Genomic DNA, 17,767 nt, shown 5'->3' with positions numbered 1-17,767 from the left:
GTTGTTTTTTCGTTTTCTTATTTTTGGTTTTATTTTGAAAAACGAATGAACGAATGATACACGGATTGAAAACCCAGTCACATCATCATCACAGCTGCAAGAAATTCTGAGATGGAGATACAACAACGTAACATAAATGTCCATAAACTGGTGGTAAAATGACTTATCAGTTGTTGATTATAATATTTGAATATGATCTGTGTGGATCATCACACACTGTTTGTATTTAATATCAATACTAACATGGCCATAAGCTTCTTTTAGATAAACAAGTCGCCACTTCAGCATGTTAGTGTGCTGCTAACTTAACATTTATGCTAATCTTAGCATGATTAAATGCAATATGTTGCACATTAAAATGACGAAAATGCCACTTGTAGATAAACATGTTAAAATGTTATGTCACCAGCCTGTTAGCATGATAAGCGACTGGGTGAAATCAACGCTAATGGTAGCATGACGGCTAAAATTTAAGCTAAAATTATCATGAAAAAATGGGAAGTGTTGCATTTTAAAACAACTGCGTGCTAGTTGTGGAAAAACATGCGAAAATGTAAAAGTCGCGATTAACTGTGGCATGTTAGCATAGGCTAACATTAACATGAAAAAATGCTAAATGTTGCATTTTAAATGACTAGCGTGCTAGCTGTGAAAATGTTAAGTCACCAACTTCAGCATGATGTTAGCCTCGTAGCCTGCTAACATCAATGTTAAAGTTAGCATGCTTAAATGCTATTTGTTATGTATGAAATGGCTAACCTTCTACTTGAAAATTATACAATATTAAAAGTCACTAAGATAATATTAGCATGATAAAAATGCTAAATGTTGCATATTCAAATGAGCGCTCTGGACCCGCCCCCTTGCGGTGGGTGGGGTCACTGTGGTGAGGTGAGGGTTCAAACTCGCTGAGGTCATCAAAAGGCAACATTAACATGGGGAGTGTGAAGGTTTTCTTTAAACATCAGCACATCAGCATGCTAATGTAAGCACTGGGGCTCAGAGTAAAACCATCTGAGCCTCGTTACAGCCGAGCTTGATGAGGAAGCTCAATCTGAATTTGAGATGCTCCAAAATGGCCACCGAACAGACGGTAGCAGCACCGACTTCCATCTGGTGCCACCGCCACCACGACAGATCACAAGAAAAAGACTTAAAACACAATTCAACACAATCCAACAGAGAGGACTGTTGTTTTGTGGGATGAGATTCCCCACAGGTGCTAATGTGGCTGCAGAACTTCTGTTTGTGTTTTTGTTATATTTTAATCACTTTGCTTGATGTTTGAGTTTAAAAAGTTAAAGAGGAACTATGAAGGATTTTCACCTAAACTCTGCTACATTTTTACCTTAATTAAACAGCTTCAGAGTAATTGTGATGGTTAAATAAATGACTTGTTCCAGGGAGAATGGAGGCTCTCTGCCTTCCACCTAGCGTCTCTTAGCTGAAAACCACCCGTAATCTCTTGTTTTTGTCAGATAAGACTACACAATAATACACATGGTAACATCGTATAACGTTATTCACCGCTCTAATGATTGATTTCTCACCGGCTTCGTTGAAAACAAATGCACATGGAGGAAAGAGGAGGGTTAGCAAAACAATGGAAAAGCAACCAGACTTGCAGAATTCCCCTTTAAGTTCAGTTTAGTCTGAACACCAGAGGCCATACGGTCCGGTACCTGAGTGCCATGGGCTGCAGGGCCTGCGAGGCCAGCCTCTCAAACATCCTCTGCAGCGGCGGGTGCAGCGGGTGGTCCTCGTCGCCCAGCGCCTGGCTGCAGCGCTGCAGCAGCCGCTGGTGCAGGCAGGCTTCACACAGGACCTGCTGGTTCCTCTCACTGTTCACCAGCAGCTGCAGGATGTTGGCCACGGCCAGCTGCAGGTCCAGAGCATGCTGCAGGGAGAGAGACGGGAGGGAATCAAACTGGAATACTGCCGGTCGGTGGCTGATTCATTATGGCAACGATGGATTTTGATGTGATTTTAGCAGCAGTGTGGAGGTAGCTCGACTTTAACAAGTATTTCATCTGCTTGATTAGCAATAAACAAAAGAGAAACAGTGATAACTTCTCAACCAAAATATCTCCAGCATTCAGAAAGATTGTAGATTTTAACCTAGAACGTGTTACAAACGCAACTAAATCTATTTCAGTATCACTACTTTTAAACCACATTAAATTGAGTTGTGGTTAAGTTGTGGTTTTTTGGGGGTTGGGGGGTGGATGCATCGACCAAAATCGAGCTCTTCAATTGAGGAGATGATTCTTTTTTTGTCAAAATACTAGTTTACAAAAAAAAAAAAAAACTGATCAATCATCAATCAGCCAGCTGTTGCCACACACTCTCTTGATTTTTCACTATGCTGTTAAGATGAATGATTTTGCTATAGAACTTAAACCTGAATTAACCTATTTTAAGTCTGGTTTTTACTAAACCCAGATAAGAGTTTATTTAAGATAAAATAAAACTGTGTTGGAGCAACTCAGCCTTAGAAAGTCAGTCTTAAGCCTAGCTTTAGGGGTTAGGATGATTAGATAACTACAATAAATTATAAAATTGCGTATTTTTCCAGTCAAACTTTGCTCTAACCCCTCCCCCCTCCCTCTCTGAGAGGAAAGAGGAAGCTTCCTCACCTCCGGCTGGCTGTCGGAGGAGACCGAGGGCAGCAGGTCCAGGATGGCCAGGACGGCGCCGGGGTGGATGACCACCATGTCGGATGATAACGACGACGACGAAGAAGAGGAAGAGGAGGAAGAGGAGGAGATTGGGTTGGTCAGGTGTAGTTTCAGTGAGTCTGTGAGGGCTTTGACGGGGGCGGGGGGTCCTGATGTGCCGTAGTAACCTTGTCTGGGAACGAAGAGAGACAGAGAGAGAGAGAGAAACGTCAAAGTTAGTTCAGACCATGAAGTTATTTTTCTCCACAGAGACAACAGTCTCAACAGAGTTCATAGAGACAAATAAAACAGTGTGTTGAGTATTTTATCACGAGGGGGGGGGCTGCAGATGCCTGTTAATATGGTTAAGAGAACACATTTATGTAAGGGATAGTTCAACATTTTGTCAAACTGGCTCATTGCCATGATCCCTATAGTCATAGCAGTAGGTTCGTTACCTTTAATTGTCGGTGCAAGCTATTTTTAGAACGGCGGAGCAGAGCCGTGAGCTGCTCAGAGCTACACTACGGAGGCTCATGGGATTTCTTGGTTTCCCTCATCAAACTCATCAAATACACAATCCAACAACTCCACAACGCTCTGGTGGACAAGTTGTGACCTGCACATTTCACCACGCTATGAGATAATAACACAACGTTACCAGACAGAGTTGTTTTAGAGGGAAATTCATGCAAAACCGCTGATGCGCGTTGCCTTCAGGGACAGTTTTTCATCAAGCAGTCTCTGCATTTACCTCTAAAACAACTCTGTCTGGTAACGTTGTGTTATTATCTCATAGCATGGTGAATGTGCAGGTCACAACTTGTCCACCAGAGCGTTTTGGAGTTGTTGGATTGTGTGTTTGATGAGTTTGATGATGGAAACCAAGAAATCCCATAATGAGCCTCCGTAGCGTAGCTCTGAGCAGCTCGCGGCTCTGCTCCGCCGTTCTAAAAATAGCTTGCAATATGACTATAGGGATCATGGCAATGGCAATAGTTTGGCAAAATGTTTAACTATCCCTTTAATATAAGAATGTTAAAAATCAAAGTTTTATTCTATAAGAGAGACTGGAGTGACCATTATTTTGAAAATCCACTCTCGTCTCTACAGTAAAATATGGAAGTGGCTCACAGAGATTTAAATATTCAGAGTCTCCCAGAGGAGAACTTTTATTTCTTAGCTCAGTGGAAACGCTCTGCTAACGAGGGCGGAGGTAATTACATCCCCTCGCCATCATCGTGAGAATTTTGACTCCGGCTTTTTAAAGTTTGACATGAGTCAGCCGTCTTCACACTTCACCGTGTCTCCGCCGTTTCATCCGAACCGAGGCGCTCGAGAAAAATAAAAACCCCTCCTCCTCCTCCTCCTGCGCAGGGAGCTCCGCAGTCGGGCAATTAGACAAAACAGGCGCGTTGCTGCGATGCAAATTACAGAGTGGCAAATCCGGCCTCAGGAGAGAGAGAGAGAGAGAGACGGCGAGCTGGAAAAAGAGCTGCAGTCAGCATGAAGCGCTGAGAGGTGCAGGGAAACTAACATGATCACACTTCTTCTGAGTTATCGCCTTCGCTCTGAGAGGACAAACTACAACGCAGCATCACAGGCTCGTTAGGATAAATGTGAAAATCCTCCATTTTCACACCGAGCTCGACGCCTCATTAAGTAAAAAACAAGAAGACCAAGGTCAAACGTGGAATAAATCTGCAGAAAGATCTAAAATTAGATCAATTTACTTTATCTGGAAAGTCAAAAGGAGGTAAATGAGACATGCAGGTGTTTTTCTAGAGAGGCCATCGAGATCTAGTGTGTGTTTTATGTTGTATTTTAATATGTGGTCAGTGTGTCTTTTTATCTCAGTGGGACTTCTGGTAAAATAAAGGAAATAATTATTTTAAAAGGTTTGTTTTTCCTCATTTATAACCATAAACTCCTTGTGCTGCAGTTTTCCTACTTTGGTCACTGAGGTTAAACTCACTTTAAGTGATTCATTAATCATAAGAGTCAGATAAAGAGTAAAGAAAACTTTAAAAACTTAACTCAGACTTTAAAGTTAAATCCTCATTAAAAGTGTTTTTGTGCAACAGGTGCAGGAGAGCTGAGCGGTGTGGAGACGTCGCAGTGAAAGATGACGGTGTTTTTCCTCTTTCACTGTCATTAATCTCTGTTTATTTTTGGTTTCTTTGCCACAATCACATCATCGTAGTTCTTTAATCGGCCTCTCGGTGCAGCAGTAGGAGGAGGAAGCTGGAGGACGACTGGAGCTGAAAGTCAGAACTTTGTTTCTGTTCTGCTTTAACTCTGATTCTGAAACACACCAAACTTTTGGGACAACGTCACGCGGTTGAAAGGAGGCGCTCATCGATTGGTCCCTCCATCCTGACCCGGGGAAAACAAACAGCAAACAGGAGCAGCACTTCAAAAACTCAAAATCTTACCAAGAATATTTGTCTTATTTCTAGTCAAAATGTAATTTCTAGTCAAAACAGATCAAATTATACTCAAAATAAGACTCGCCACATAAAAAGTAGCTTGTTTTTTAGACACTTTTTACTTATTTCAAGCATATTTTCACTTGAAATAAGTAGAAAAATCTGATAGTAAGTTTTTCTTTCTTATTATAAGCACAAAAAACTTGCTTTCATTGGCAGATTTTTCTACTTATTTCAAGTGAAAAATTGTTTGAAACAAGTGAAAATAATCTAAAAACAAGTTATTTTAAGTGGGAAGAGATTAGTTTTGACTAGAAATTATAAATTTTGACAAGAAATAAGAGGAAAGATTTTGAGTTTTTGCAGTGAGCATGTGCAGCATGTTATAGCTGTTTGAGGGGGGGGGGGTTGTGTTTGTTATATTTTTTATTGTTTATCTAATGACCATCAAGTCAGGGAGCGCAGCAGAAAGTATTTTGCTCCTACAATGAGAAAAATTAAAGAGGAACTATGCGAGTACGGTCACTTTTCTGCTGTTTTGCTAACCCTCCTCTCGGCCATGTGCATTTGTTTACAATGAAGCCAGGGAGAAAGCAATCAATAAAGAGGTAGATAAAGGTTACATAAGAGAGACGCTTACAGACGTTACAGGTCATTGATTTAACCAGCAACATTACTCCAAAGCTTAATTAAGGTAACAATGTAGCATAGTAAAGCTACAAATCCTGCATAGTTCCTCTTTAAGGAAAAACGGCACTAGAGAAAAATGCGATAGAAGCCAAGGACCAAGATTCATACGAGTTCACACTGGCGTGGAGTCTCCCAGAAAACGGAAACTGAAATAAAAAATAAAAAATAATAAAAAATAAAATCTTGACTTCGCTGTGATGAGCAGGTTTGTAGTTTCACCTCAGTGTTTGTTGTTTGTTTTCACAGATCTAACCAGACGTCTCAACATGCAACATTCAAAGCATTACGTTTGTTTTTTTTGCAGATTATTATTTAATATTTGTTTAATCCGATCTGTGTCTTTGTCACAAACACCAGAACCACGGCAGACTATTCCCAGTCCCGTGCTCAGGCGGTTTGTTTGTTTCTATGTTTGTGTTTGTTTTTTTGGAGCTGATGAGCATCGTCTGGACGGAGACGACATCATCATCATCATCATCACACCAGTTTGTTGTCTCCAGTTGAATCCAACCTGAGCAATTAGCGTCTGTTGAAGCTCGAGGGTTTGGGATGTGAAGGAAAATCAGGGATTAAAAAAAAAAAGTCCACAGAGGAGAGAGTTCATATAGAAGTTTACAAACAAGGACTAATTGTCGAACGAGTGCGACTCATGAATTATGCAGCAGTGGAGGAGATCCAGACCCCCCCTCCTTCACCTTGACAGCTCTTACAGCACATTCAAACTCCCCCCGACTGCTTTGGCTTCTCTAAATGAAACTCAAAGTGTAGCAGAGTCTGGGGTGAGGAGGGAGGGAGGGAGGGAGGGAGGGAGGGAGAGGAAGAAGAAGGGGGAGGGTGGCACCACTTCAGAGAGAAGAAGAAGGAGAAGAAAAAGAGGGAAAAGGAGGAGGAGGAGGAGGGGGCAGGAGAGCATGGAGGAATGTGATGAGAAGAAAAATGGCCACATTCATCTGAAGGTAATTGGTCGATTGTGTCGGGATGTAAAGAAACGTTTCAAACAAAGTGGAGAGAAAAGAGACGACGAGAGGAAAAAGAAATACAGTTCACTGGGTTTATTCATCACAGAGGAGGAGGAAGAGGAGGAGGAGGAGGAAGAGGAGGAGGAGGAGGAGGAAGAGGAGGAGGAGTCACTCTGGAGTTCGGGGCCATTTTTAACGGAATAATCAATGTTCACGCTTCGGACAGTTTATGTAGATGATGAAGCCATTTTTCTCCTGCAACACAACGTCAGTCAAACTGATCTGCCAGTTCATCAATAAACTGGTGCATTAAACATTTGTTATACATAAAGTAAACATATGAAACCAACAGAGATGTAAAATGTTTTACTTTTTTGTTTGAAAGATGCAAAACAATTGGATTCTTTCTTTTTCAGTAAAACATTTATTTATTTCTTCAGCTCACGTTTCTCTGTCTCTTGAATCTTTAGGGTTTGGACCATTGATGCATATATGTGTATATTATCATACTGCTGCTACTGTCTTTTATAGTATATGTAGGAATCAATATAGAGAGAATAGGTTTGATTTATCAGCTTCGGCTTCTTCCCACTCCAAATCATTTTGTTTTTATTTTTGTTCTTCTGTTCAAATAAACTTTCATTCAATCATTAAACTCTGAATTCGGAGAAAAAAGTCAGAACTCACTTATTTATTTATTTTTTCACAGTGGCCCTAAGCCTCTTGGGTAAATATCTGATGATGAAACAATTGTTCAAAAACATAATAATAGTTTCAGTGGCTGTGATCAAGCTGAGGACCGGTCTGTCTGTCTGAAGGTTTTAGGAACTTGTAAATGAAACTTAAAGACACATCTTCTCACTATTTCTTAATCTTTTTCTTAATCTATTGTTTTATCTGTTTAATTTGATCTCAACCTGCTGTTTTAGTTCTGTTCTATCCTTTATATTCTCTCTCTTTAAACGTTTCACCTGATGGATGTTTCATCTCCTCCTTCCTATTGTCAATATTTTTCTTATTATCTATCGTTTCCTAATGTCTTATTTTAATCTGTTTGTTATGTTAATCACACAGTTCATTTTATGCATGAATTATCCTCTGTAAATAAATAAAGGTTATTATGAGTATTGTTATTATGGAACACAACTTCAACACATGCAGAAAACAAACCTCAACTTAACTCTGTTACAAATGGAAAGAAAAGCACAGAAACCTGAAACTCTCCTTCCTCATTATTTGCTCAGTTTAGTTTTGTGGGCGTTGTTTTGTTTTTGTGTGTGTGTTTTTGTGTGTGTGTGAGTCGACTGCAGCAGCAGCAGCAGCGGCAGCAGGTGAGGTCGATGGAAAATGCAGAGGAAGAAATGAATGAGGGTGAGAAAAGTGGCAGAGCGCTGTAGCTACCTCTTCCTGGCGAGTGCTGGCGTGCCCCACGGCGAGGGCAGCGAGGTCTCATGAGTCAGGCAGGGAGGCACCTGCTCCGCACGACTGCATGGCAGCGCACACGCACACACACGCATACACACACACACACACACACACACAGAGGGGAAAACACACACCCAAAACACATAGAAAGACATTCAAAGACAATCACACACCCATAAGAATAAAAAAAACAACAAAAAACAAATGTGCGAGGAGGACATAGGTACACACACACACATCCGCGCACACACACATACACGCACGCACACACGCACGCACACACACATGCAGCCGTGCAGATGGCCCAGGCCGAGGATGAGCAGCCAGAGGTTAGAGAAGAGAAGAGAAGAGAAGAGGAGAAGGAGAAGAAGCTGTTAGTGGAGAAGCCGACAGAGGAACAACAGGATCTAAAGAGCTGCAGCTGGAGCGCATGCACGCACGCCACCGGCAACCAGTGTTGTTGTTGTCATGGTGACCAGGAGTCAGCCAGCCACCACTGGAGGGGTTGGCACACACACACACGCACACACACACACACACACACACACACTCAGCTTGTGACTGTGACCTCCAGGTGGTGGTGACATGCACAGTAGAAGAAGAGGAAGAAGAAACAGAGAAAAAGAATTGTAGCGATCAACAAGTCTAGATCCACTCCAGTCCACCTTAAACCACCCTAAACCACCTTAAAATGTGTGATTTCTTTACATTATTAAATGTATATTAAGTATTTAGGGCCCGAGCCTGTGTCAACGACCCAGGGAGGTCCCTATTGTTATTCGACATCCACATTAATCGACGTGCAAGTCGACGAGTAACAACAAGTAAGCAAGCAAGTAATCAAGTACTCCACTGACCTGGCGCAAAATTCCCCGAAATGCAAATGTTTATTATTATTATTATTATTATTATTCCCCCTCTTTAAACCCCAATTTGACCCCTTTGCCAAGCCGAGAAACGGACGAAACTTGGGACACACGTCGGGACTTGCGAAAATTGACGTCTGATGCTATCGCCGTTTGTGGGCGGGGCAAATTGGCACAACAGCGCCCCCTGGAACTTTTGACCCCCGGCCATAGGGATCAAAATTTTTTTTCTCGCAGGCTGCCCAAACTTGGTACACATATGTATCATACCCAGACATGAAAAAAATTTGTTTCGTGCGAAGCCCAAAAACCAACAGGAAGTCGGCCATTTTGGTTAGCATTTATTTTACGCAAAACGAACTCCTCCGAGGGGTCACGCCCGATCGGCTCCAAATTGGGTTCAGAACATCGTCAGACCTAGCTGAGCTTATCTTGTGCTCCGCAGGTCTGTAGCTCAAAGGGGTTGGCCTCTGGCGTGCCCCGAAGTTTGGCGACTGTTTCGGTGCTCGCCATGTAAATACGAATGGCTCTCATGCCCACATACTTGATCGTAGACGCTTCAAACTTGGTGCAAAAATCTATGGCGAGACCCTGAACGATCCGACATATTATTTGCCGATGTCGCTCATAGCGCCCCCCGGTGGTAACAGGAAACGTACAAAAATTCGTTAAAAATACGTAGTTGGCCAAATCGACTTCGTTACACTTCTAGTACATGCAGACCCGGATGGTGAAGCTACATCATGAACGCTTTGACCCTACGAGCAACGGCGTCCGTGTGCCGCCGCGGCGACTGACGATTTTTTGTCGTAAAATTACGTTTCCCAATTACGCGCACATACTTCGTCGTAGCCACTTGAAATTCAAAGGACATGACGTTGGCTCCGCCCTGAACGTTTTGATGTGTCGACTTCCTGCCTGGCTCATAGCGCCCCCCGGTGGTAACAGGAAGTACGCAAAAATTCGTTAAAAATCCATACTTCACCCGATCAACTTCATTCCACTTCTAATACATGCAGAACCAGTTGCTGAAGCTACATTATGAACGCTGTGAAGATACGACGAACGGCGTCCGTGTGCCGCCGCGGCGACTGACGATTTTTTATCGTACAATTACGTTTGCCTTTTTCGCGGCTTTAACGAAGTCGTGTCCTCACGAAATTTCATACACGGGTCAAGAATGGCGAGCTCTTTCAGCGGATAGAGTCGTTTCCCATGGGCGTGGCTAAATGCCTCAATAGCGCCCCCTTGAAGTTTTTCCGAAATTCTCCATAGACAAATTTCGCTTACTTTGTCGTACACATACGAAACTCGACACACCCGTGTATCATAACTAAACATACCAAAAATTGAATTGGAGCCACGCCCTAAACCCAACAGGAAGTCGGCCATTTTGGTTAGCATTTCTTTGACGCAAAACGAACTCCTCCGAGGGAGTTCGCCCGATTCACTTCAAATTGGGTACGGAACATCTCCCGACTGAGCTGATTACGGCTTGTGCTCCGCAGGTGTGTAGGTCAAAGGGCGTGGCTACTAGGGCACGGCCAAGTTCCCGAATTCAGCTAAAAAGGTTTAAATGCTATCACGCCCACAGATTTGATCGCAGCGGCTTCAAACTTGGTGCACATGATGATGGCGTGACCCTGAACGATCCGACATAATATTTTTCTACGTCACTCATAGCGCCCCCCGGTGGTAACAGGAAGTGCGCTAAAATTCATTAAAAATACATAGTTGCCCCCATCAACTTCATTCCACTTCTAAAACATGCCGAACAAGTTGGTGAAGGTATTTCGTGAACGCTATGACGCTACGGCTAATGGCCCCCTTGTGGCGGCGACAGGAATAGCGCTCCATCGTGAACTGCCACCTCCCACGGATTTTGCCCGATTGACTTCATATTCGCTACAGATCATCAGGAGACCGAGCTGGTCAAACACTATTAAAAGCTTTTCTCTACGTGAAACGGCGTGGCTGCTAGGGGGCGACAAAGTTGGTCAACTGCTCGTTCAGTCGCCATGCTATTACGTTTGCCTTCCACGCCCACATACTTGGTCGTAGTCACTTCAAAATTTCAGTACATGATCAGGGGCCCGCCCTCTACGCCTCCATTTGATCGTACGCTAGCTCGCTCAAGACGCCCCCTTGTGGACACAGGAAATGTCGCGTTTTGCATCGACATTGTCCGATCGGCTCGAAACTTCACATGTGTGATGAGGTCACGACCCCGTACGCAACGGCCCACATCCCGTTACCGCCCCCTGGTGGACGAACCGTAAACCTGCCGTAACTCCATCGTACGTTGTCCGTTTTGCTCGAAACGTCACGTGTTCGACGAGGGGACCGCCCTCGACGCGGCCGCCCGCGTCCGGTTGCGCGCGGGGGTTTTCGAAGAGCGGCCCGGGGGTAGCGGGGACGCCGAGTGGCGTGGAGCGAGGGCCCGTCATAGCCGCTTGCGGCTTTAATTATCTATTTATTATTTATGTTTGTGTTAAAGCTCCATACGGTATAAAGGTAGATGTTTGTGTTAAAGCTCCATACAGTATAAAGGTAGATGTTTGTATTAAAGCTCCATACAGAATAAAGGTAGATGTTTGTGTTAAAGCTCCATACAGTATAAAGGTAGATGTTTGTGTTAAAGCTCCATACAGTATAAAGGTAGATGTTTGTGTTAAAGCTCCATACAGTATAAAGGTAGATGTTTGTATTAAAGCTCCATACAGTATAAAGGTAGATGTTTGTGTTAAAGCTCCATACAGTATAAAGGTAGATGTTTGTGTTAAAGCTCCATACAGTTTAAAGGTAGATGTTTGTGTTAAAGCTCCATACAGTATAAAGGTAGATGTCCATGTGTAGTGTGATTATAAAGCAGCTCTAGGTTCTATATTAATACTGTGAAAGTATCAAAGCCTCAGTCCACAGAGAAATGCACACAGCCTGTATTCAGAAACTGAGCCTTAAAACCAGCCGTCAGGACTTCCTGTCACTTTGTGATGTCACAAACTGAGCAGTCACACTAAGCCCCGCCCCCTCAGCTTCCTGGACCCACCATCCATCCAACAGCTTTGCAGGATTTGGTTTCTCTGAGTGTTTTATTCTGAAATCTGATCTATTTTTTATTATGGATCAGTCAGAAAACAGTCAGCCAATCAGAAGAGAGGATCAGAGACAGAGATTTAAGATTTGACCCTTTCCTCCTTTGCTTCAGTATTTCTGCTTGAGTTTCTTTTTAGGTCACTTGAAAATACATGTTTGTACAGCAGTGTTGCTGTTGTTGTTTTTATTCTGACAATAATTCCCCTCAGGCTCAATAAATTGGATCATGATTATGAATCTTACAAAAAAAAAAAAAAAAGATGTTGATAGAAGAATTTATTTAAGATTCAAAGGAGGCCGACGACAGTCCCTCATGAGGAGGAAGAGAAATGAAATGAGGCCTTTCATTAACAACTCCAACAACAACAACGTGAGGTTTCTGATCTGCTGCTACACTACATCTTTTTCTTATCAAACTGGTAATCAATAACAGCTATGGCCTGATTTAAGGAGCAATATACACACTGATTGCTACACATCATGTTTATGAATAAACCTATAGAACGAATCGTCTTGTTGTTTACAACTACTTCCGGGTAGAAAACCAGCATGAGAACAATAGTGACGGACGAGAGTTTTGCTATATCTCATTTTTCATGTCACTCTATCACCGTTTAGACTAATCTGATGTTTGTAAAGTTTATAAAACCAATGATTGGACAAACATTACTATTTATGTGTGCACATTTTTGTAATTAGTCATGGTTATCATAGATTAGCCGGGCTAACGGTTAGCTACCTGTTTAACTTCAATAACTCAGTGACTCAATAAACGGTCCATGAAAAAATATTTTCTCCAGCGGATATCTGAGTTACAACATGACTGAGCTAACTGGAGTAGTTTCATGTCGTGTCCGACAACGGGAGGGTTTTAACAGCTGACGTCCTGATGTTAGCTTTGCTACTACCATTAGCTTAGCTACCGCCGTTAGCTTAGCTGCTGTTAGCTGTCCCTGTCAGCTGCAGCCACTGATGCTTTCTAGACACCGTGATTCCCCCAAACTGAATAAATACAACACATAGCAACACAAAACACACACACACACACACAGAAATAGTAATGTTTCTTCAATCATTTGTCTAAACGGTGATAGGGCGTGAAAAATATGATATAATATATAGCCTAGCTAAACTCTCGTTCGTTGCTACTGTTCTCATTCAAATTACGTGCTGGTTTTCTACCCGGAAGTAGTTGTAAACAACAAGACGATTCGGTCTATTTCCTCTTCATGTGTGTAAATGTGTTTCATTGAGTCATTAATGTTTAGATATTGCACACTCAGGTTGTGTAACGCGCTGGCTCACCTGTCGAAGGAGTCGGTGGCCATCTTGTACAGGTAGATGAAGAGTTTGCTGCAGTGTTTGAGCGTGGGACAGACGCTGTCTCCGGCGCAGCCCCCGGGCGCCGCCTCGTCCTCCAGCAGCCTCTGGAACGGCTGAGCGTTGGAGGGGAAGACGGCCGTCGGCCCCAGCTTCTTAGTGTCGGAGAAACAGCCCAGCAGTCTGGAGAGGAGGAAGAGGAGGAAGAGGAAAGGAGTTAACATAGATAAAGTGTGGCCTTTCAAAATAAAAGTACATATTATAACAGAAGCAAAAGAGAAAGATGTGGGGGGGAAAAACTGTATCTATATGTGACAGAATGTAAAAAGGAGGCGGGGCTTTGTTTCTGTCACTCAAGCTGCAGTTCCACTTCCCACCACTAAGGCAGGGTGGCGCTGTTGTCTGTGTTTTGGCTCCACGAGCAGCCAAAGCAGAAAGATTCTTGTGGTTTTTATTGTTTATTTAGCACTTTATTTTACTCATTATGAGTTGTCCTTGAGTGACAGAAAGGGGCCTATGAAATAAAATGTTTTGTTTTTATTATTATTATAAAAACAAATGCATTCTCATTGTACTTGTTTGCAGCGTTAAAGTTGTACTTTCTAAAACATTTTTTTAAAATGTCAATTTTTTTTGTCTAAAATTAACATAAAAATAATTTTAAAAAAAGATATTAAAAATGCAAAATAGGCCATGTCTTTATTCTCTGTTGGAATGAAATGAAATATTTAGTCAGAATTCAAAGTGTGAAACAAGAAACTGTGGTTTTCAGATTTTGGTTACAGTTCATTGAGTCATTCAATTTTAAAGCTGGACTTTGACTGAAGAAGATGATAATAGATACTTTATTGATCCTAAGGGAAATTCAAGCTGGGAAAAAAAAGGTTTGTGAGCACTGATATCGTTGGGGATTAGTAAACTAACTCTTATTCTTATTCTTAGTGCGTCTTCATTCATTATTTACGGGAGTGAAGAGGAGATGATGGGTGAATTTGCCTGTTAAATGTGGGTTTAGTTTGGTGCAGCTCATCTCAACAGTTTGTTGAAAAAAAAAACACATCTGATCGTGTGAAGTGAGAAACTCTGGTGGAAACTTGCGGCACACAAACTTGTGAAGTGACAGAAAGCTGCAGAAGTGACACTATAAAAAGACATTTTCTGAACTGATATTCCTCAAAAAGCTCAAACTGTTCCAAGTGAGAGAAGAAAAATTTGCAAAGTGGATCTAAATTTAACATAATTACAGCTGATTTAAAGGGATAGTTCAACATTTTGGCAAATTGCCATTGCCATAATCGCTATAGTCATAACAGTACATAACAGTTACATTTAATTGTCAGTGCAAGCTGTTTTTAGAACGGCGGAGCAGAGCCGCGAGCTGCTCAGAGCTACGCTACGGAGGCTAATGGGATTTCTTGGTTTCCCTCATCAAACTCATCAAATACACAATCCAACAACTCCAAAACGCTCTGGTGGACAAGTTGTGACCTGCACATTCACCACGCTATGAGATAATAACAGAATGTTACGAGACAGAGTTGTTTTAGAGGGAAATTCATGCAAAACCGCTGATGTGCGTTGCCTTTAGGGACAGTTTTTCATCAAGCAGTCTCTGCATTTACCTGTAAAACAACTCTGTCTGGTAACGTTGTGTTATTATCTCATAGCGTGGTGAATGTGTAGGTCACAACTTGTCCACCAGAGCGTTTTGGAGTTGTTGGATTGTGTATTTGATGAGTTTGATGAGTTTGAAACCAAGAAATCCCATGAGCCTCCGTAGCGTAGCTCTGAGCAGCTCACGGCTCTGCTCCACCGTTCTAAAAACAGCTTGCACCTACAATTAAAGGTAACGAACCTACTGCTGGTATGACTATAGGGATTATTATGGCAATGGGCCGATTTGCCAAAAATGTTGAACTATCCCTTTAAACATTTATCAATATCCCGTGACGTTTCTCTCACCTCACGGCGTCGGCCAGCTTCTCGAACTGGATCTCCGTGCGGAAGAAGTGTGAGTTGGCGGGCTCGTAGCGCATGGCGGCGGTGAGCGTGCAGAAGACCGTGTGCAGCAGCTCGAACACCTGGTTCTGGTTGACGCGCTCCCAGCCGTGGCGCGGCGGCTGGCACAGCGACCGCTCCATGGCAACCAGCAGCGACGTCACGTACACGAAGCCGCCGACCTTACGGAACACGGTCCGAGTCCGGTGGCTCTCACGCAGCACCATCAGCAACGCCTGGAGGAGAGAGGAGGAGGAGGAGGAGGAGGAGGAGAAGGAGAGAGGAGGAGGAAGAGGAGGAGAGAGGAGGAGGAGGAGGAGGAGAGAGGAGGAAGAGGAGGAGGAGGAGAAGAGAAAAAAGAAAAAGGAGAAGAAAGAGGAGGAGGAGCAGAAAAAGAAGAATAAGAAGTAGAAAAAGGGGAGAAGAAAAACAAGGAGGAAAACAATAAGGAGGAGGAGAAGAAAGATTAGGAGGAGGAGAGGAAAAAGAAGGAGGAGGGGAAGAAGAAGGAGGAGGAGAAGAAGTAGAAGAAGGAGAAGAAAGAGGAGGAGCAGAAAAAGAAGAATAAGAAGTAGAAAAAGGGGGAGAGCAAGAAGAAGGAGGAGGAGAAGAAAAAGAAGGTTGAAAACAAGAAGAAGGAGAAGAAGGGGGAGGAGGGGGAGAGGAAGAAGGGGAGGAGGAGAATAAGTAGAGGAGAAAGAAGGAGGAGGAGGAGAAGAAAAAAGAAGAAAGAGAAGAAAGAGGAGGAGGAGAAAAAGGAGGGGAAGAAGAGAAAAAAGAAAAATGAGGAGGAGCAGAAAAGGGAAGAATAAGAAGTAGAAAAAGGGGGAGAGCAAGAAGAAGGAGGAGAAGAAAAAGGAGGAAAACAAGAAGGAGGAGAAGAAGGATTAGGAGGAGGAGGAGAAAAAAAGAAAAAGGAGGAGAAGAAAAAGAAGAAGGAGGAGGAGGAGAAGAAAAAGGAGAAAAAGGAGAAGAAGGAGAAGAAGATAAAACACATTAAGTGAAAGTAAAAGACTTGTATTTTTCCCGGAGGCGTCAGATGTCTCATCGTTCATTCTCCAGACGTCAAACTTCCTGTTTCACTTTCCGCTGCATCACTTTGTTTCACTCTTCTCTTCTCTTCTCTTCTCTTCTCTCCCGTGTTTAGTTTGTCATTTTTCACCACCTCATTCAGTCACGTCTCCCGTTCATCAACTCATTTTTCTCTCTCGTTCTTCATATTCATGAGCCTCTGGGGGATTTTTTTTTTTTTTTTTCTTTTCTCAATTTTTTCTACAAGTTTTTACATTTCGCATCTGCAAGTTCCTTAAACTGAAACATCAAACTGTGACCTAGATGTGAGTTTAGGGACCTGGAGAAAAAAAAAAAAAAACAGCCTGAGAGCAGAGAGCGACTGTGACAGGGCGAGAGTTTAATTAGCCGCCGCTGAAAACGAGGAGGAAACGAGACGAAGCTGGTGAACGACGGCTGCGGCGGCGGAGAGAAGAGGAGAAGTGTCAGTGAGTCGACAGCTCGGAGCCACCGGGGAACTCGTTAATCAGCTGCTTTAATCACAGAGGCAGAAACTGGTCCCGGTTCTGACACGGAGACCTAAGAGCCAATAATATAATCAATCATGTCACAACCTGCAGCTTCCAGTCTGGAAGAAACTACCAACACATTAGGGAAAGTGTAGAGAGTAGGGATGTCACGATTATAGATTTTCTTTAGAGACGAATCGCCTTGTTGTTTACAACTACTTCCGGGTAGAAAACCAGCATTTGAACAATAGTGACGGACGAGAGTTTCGCTATATATATCTAATTTTTCATGTCACTATATCGCCATTTACTAATCTGATGTTTGTAAAGTTTATAAAACCAATGATTGGACAAACATTACTATTTACGTGTGCACATTTTTGTAATTAGTCATGGTTATCATAGATTAGCCGGGCTAACGGTTAGCTACCTGTTTAACTTTAATAACTCAGTGACTCAATAAACGGTCCATGAAAAAATATTTTCTCCAGCGGATATCTGAGTTACAACATGATTGAGCTAACTGGAGTAGTTTCATGTCGTGTCTGACAACGGGAGGGTTTTAACAGCTGACGTCCTGGTGTTAGCTTAGCTACCGCCGTTAGCTTAGCTAACTTACTGTTAGCTGTCCGTCAGCTGCAGCCACTGATGCTTTCTAGACACTGTGATTCCCCCAAACTGAATAAATACAACACATAGCAACACAAAACACACACACAGAAATAGTAATGTTTCTTCAATCATTTCAGATTTGTCTAAACGTTGATAGGGCATGAAAAATATGTTATATATAGCTAAACTCTCGTT

The 17,767-nt window shown here is 42.7% G+C and overlaps 1 protein-coding gene across 11 annotated transcripts in view; it reads right to left on the bottom strand.

Annotated features, from left to right (window-relative positions):
* The window catches only part of wdfy3 (WD repeat and FYVE domain containing 3), a 170,857-nt gene that overhangs the window by 79,634 nt on the left and 73,456 nt on the right, over nucleotides 1-17,767 (bottom strand). For 8 of the 11 annotated variants that reach the window (XM_085785866.1, XM_085785864.1, XM_085785867.1 and 5 more), the window contains exons 12-16: nucleotides 15,405-15,676; nucleotides 13,428-13,625; nucleotides 8,137-8,220; nucleotides 2,637-2,850; nucleotides 1,683-1,897 (exon numbers count right to left, since the gene is read on the bottom strand). In XM_085785866.1, the coding sequence (XP_085641992.1) occupies nucleotides 1,683-1,897; nucleotides 2,637-2,850; nucleotides 8,137-8,220; nucleotides 13,428-13,625; nucleotides 15,405-15,676 (983 nt within the window). The remainder of the gene's footprint in view (nucleotides 1-1,682; nucleotides 1,898-2,636; nucleotides 2,851-8,136; nucleotides 8,221-13,427; nucleotides 13,626-15,404; nucleotides 15,677-17,767) is intronic. The other 3 variants (XM_085785871.1, XM_085785873.1, XM_085785872.1) reach the window with 1 other exon arrangement.

This window comes from Trachurus japonicus, chromosome 9, assembly GCF_045865225.1.
Source record: "Trachurus japonicus isolate A0001 chromosome 9, Traja_1.0".
Lineage (NCBI taxonomy): Eukaryota > Metazoa > Chordata > Actinopteri > Carangiformes > Carangidae > Trachurus > Trachurus japonicus.
This window is presented reverse-complemented; position numbering and strand designations above follow the sequence as displayed.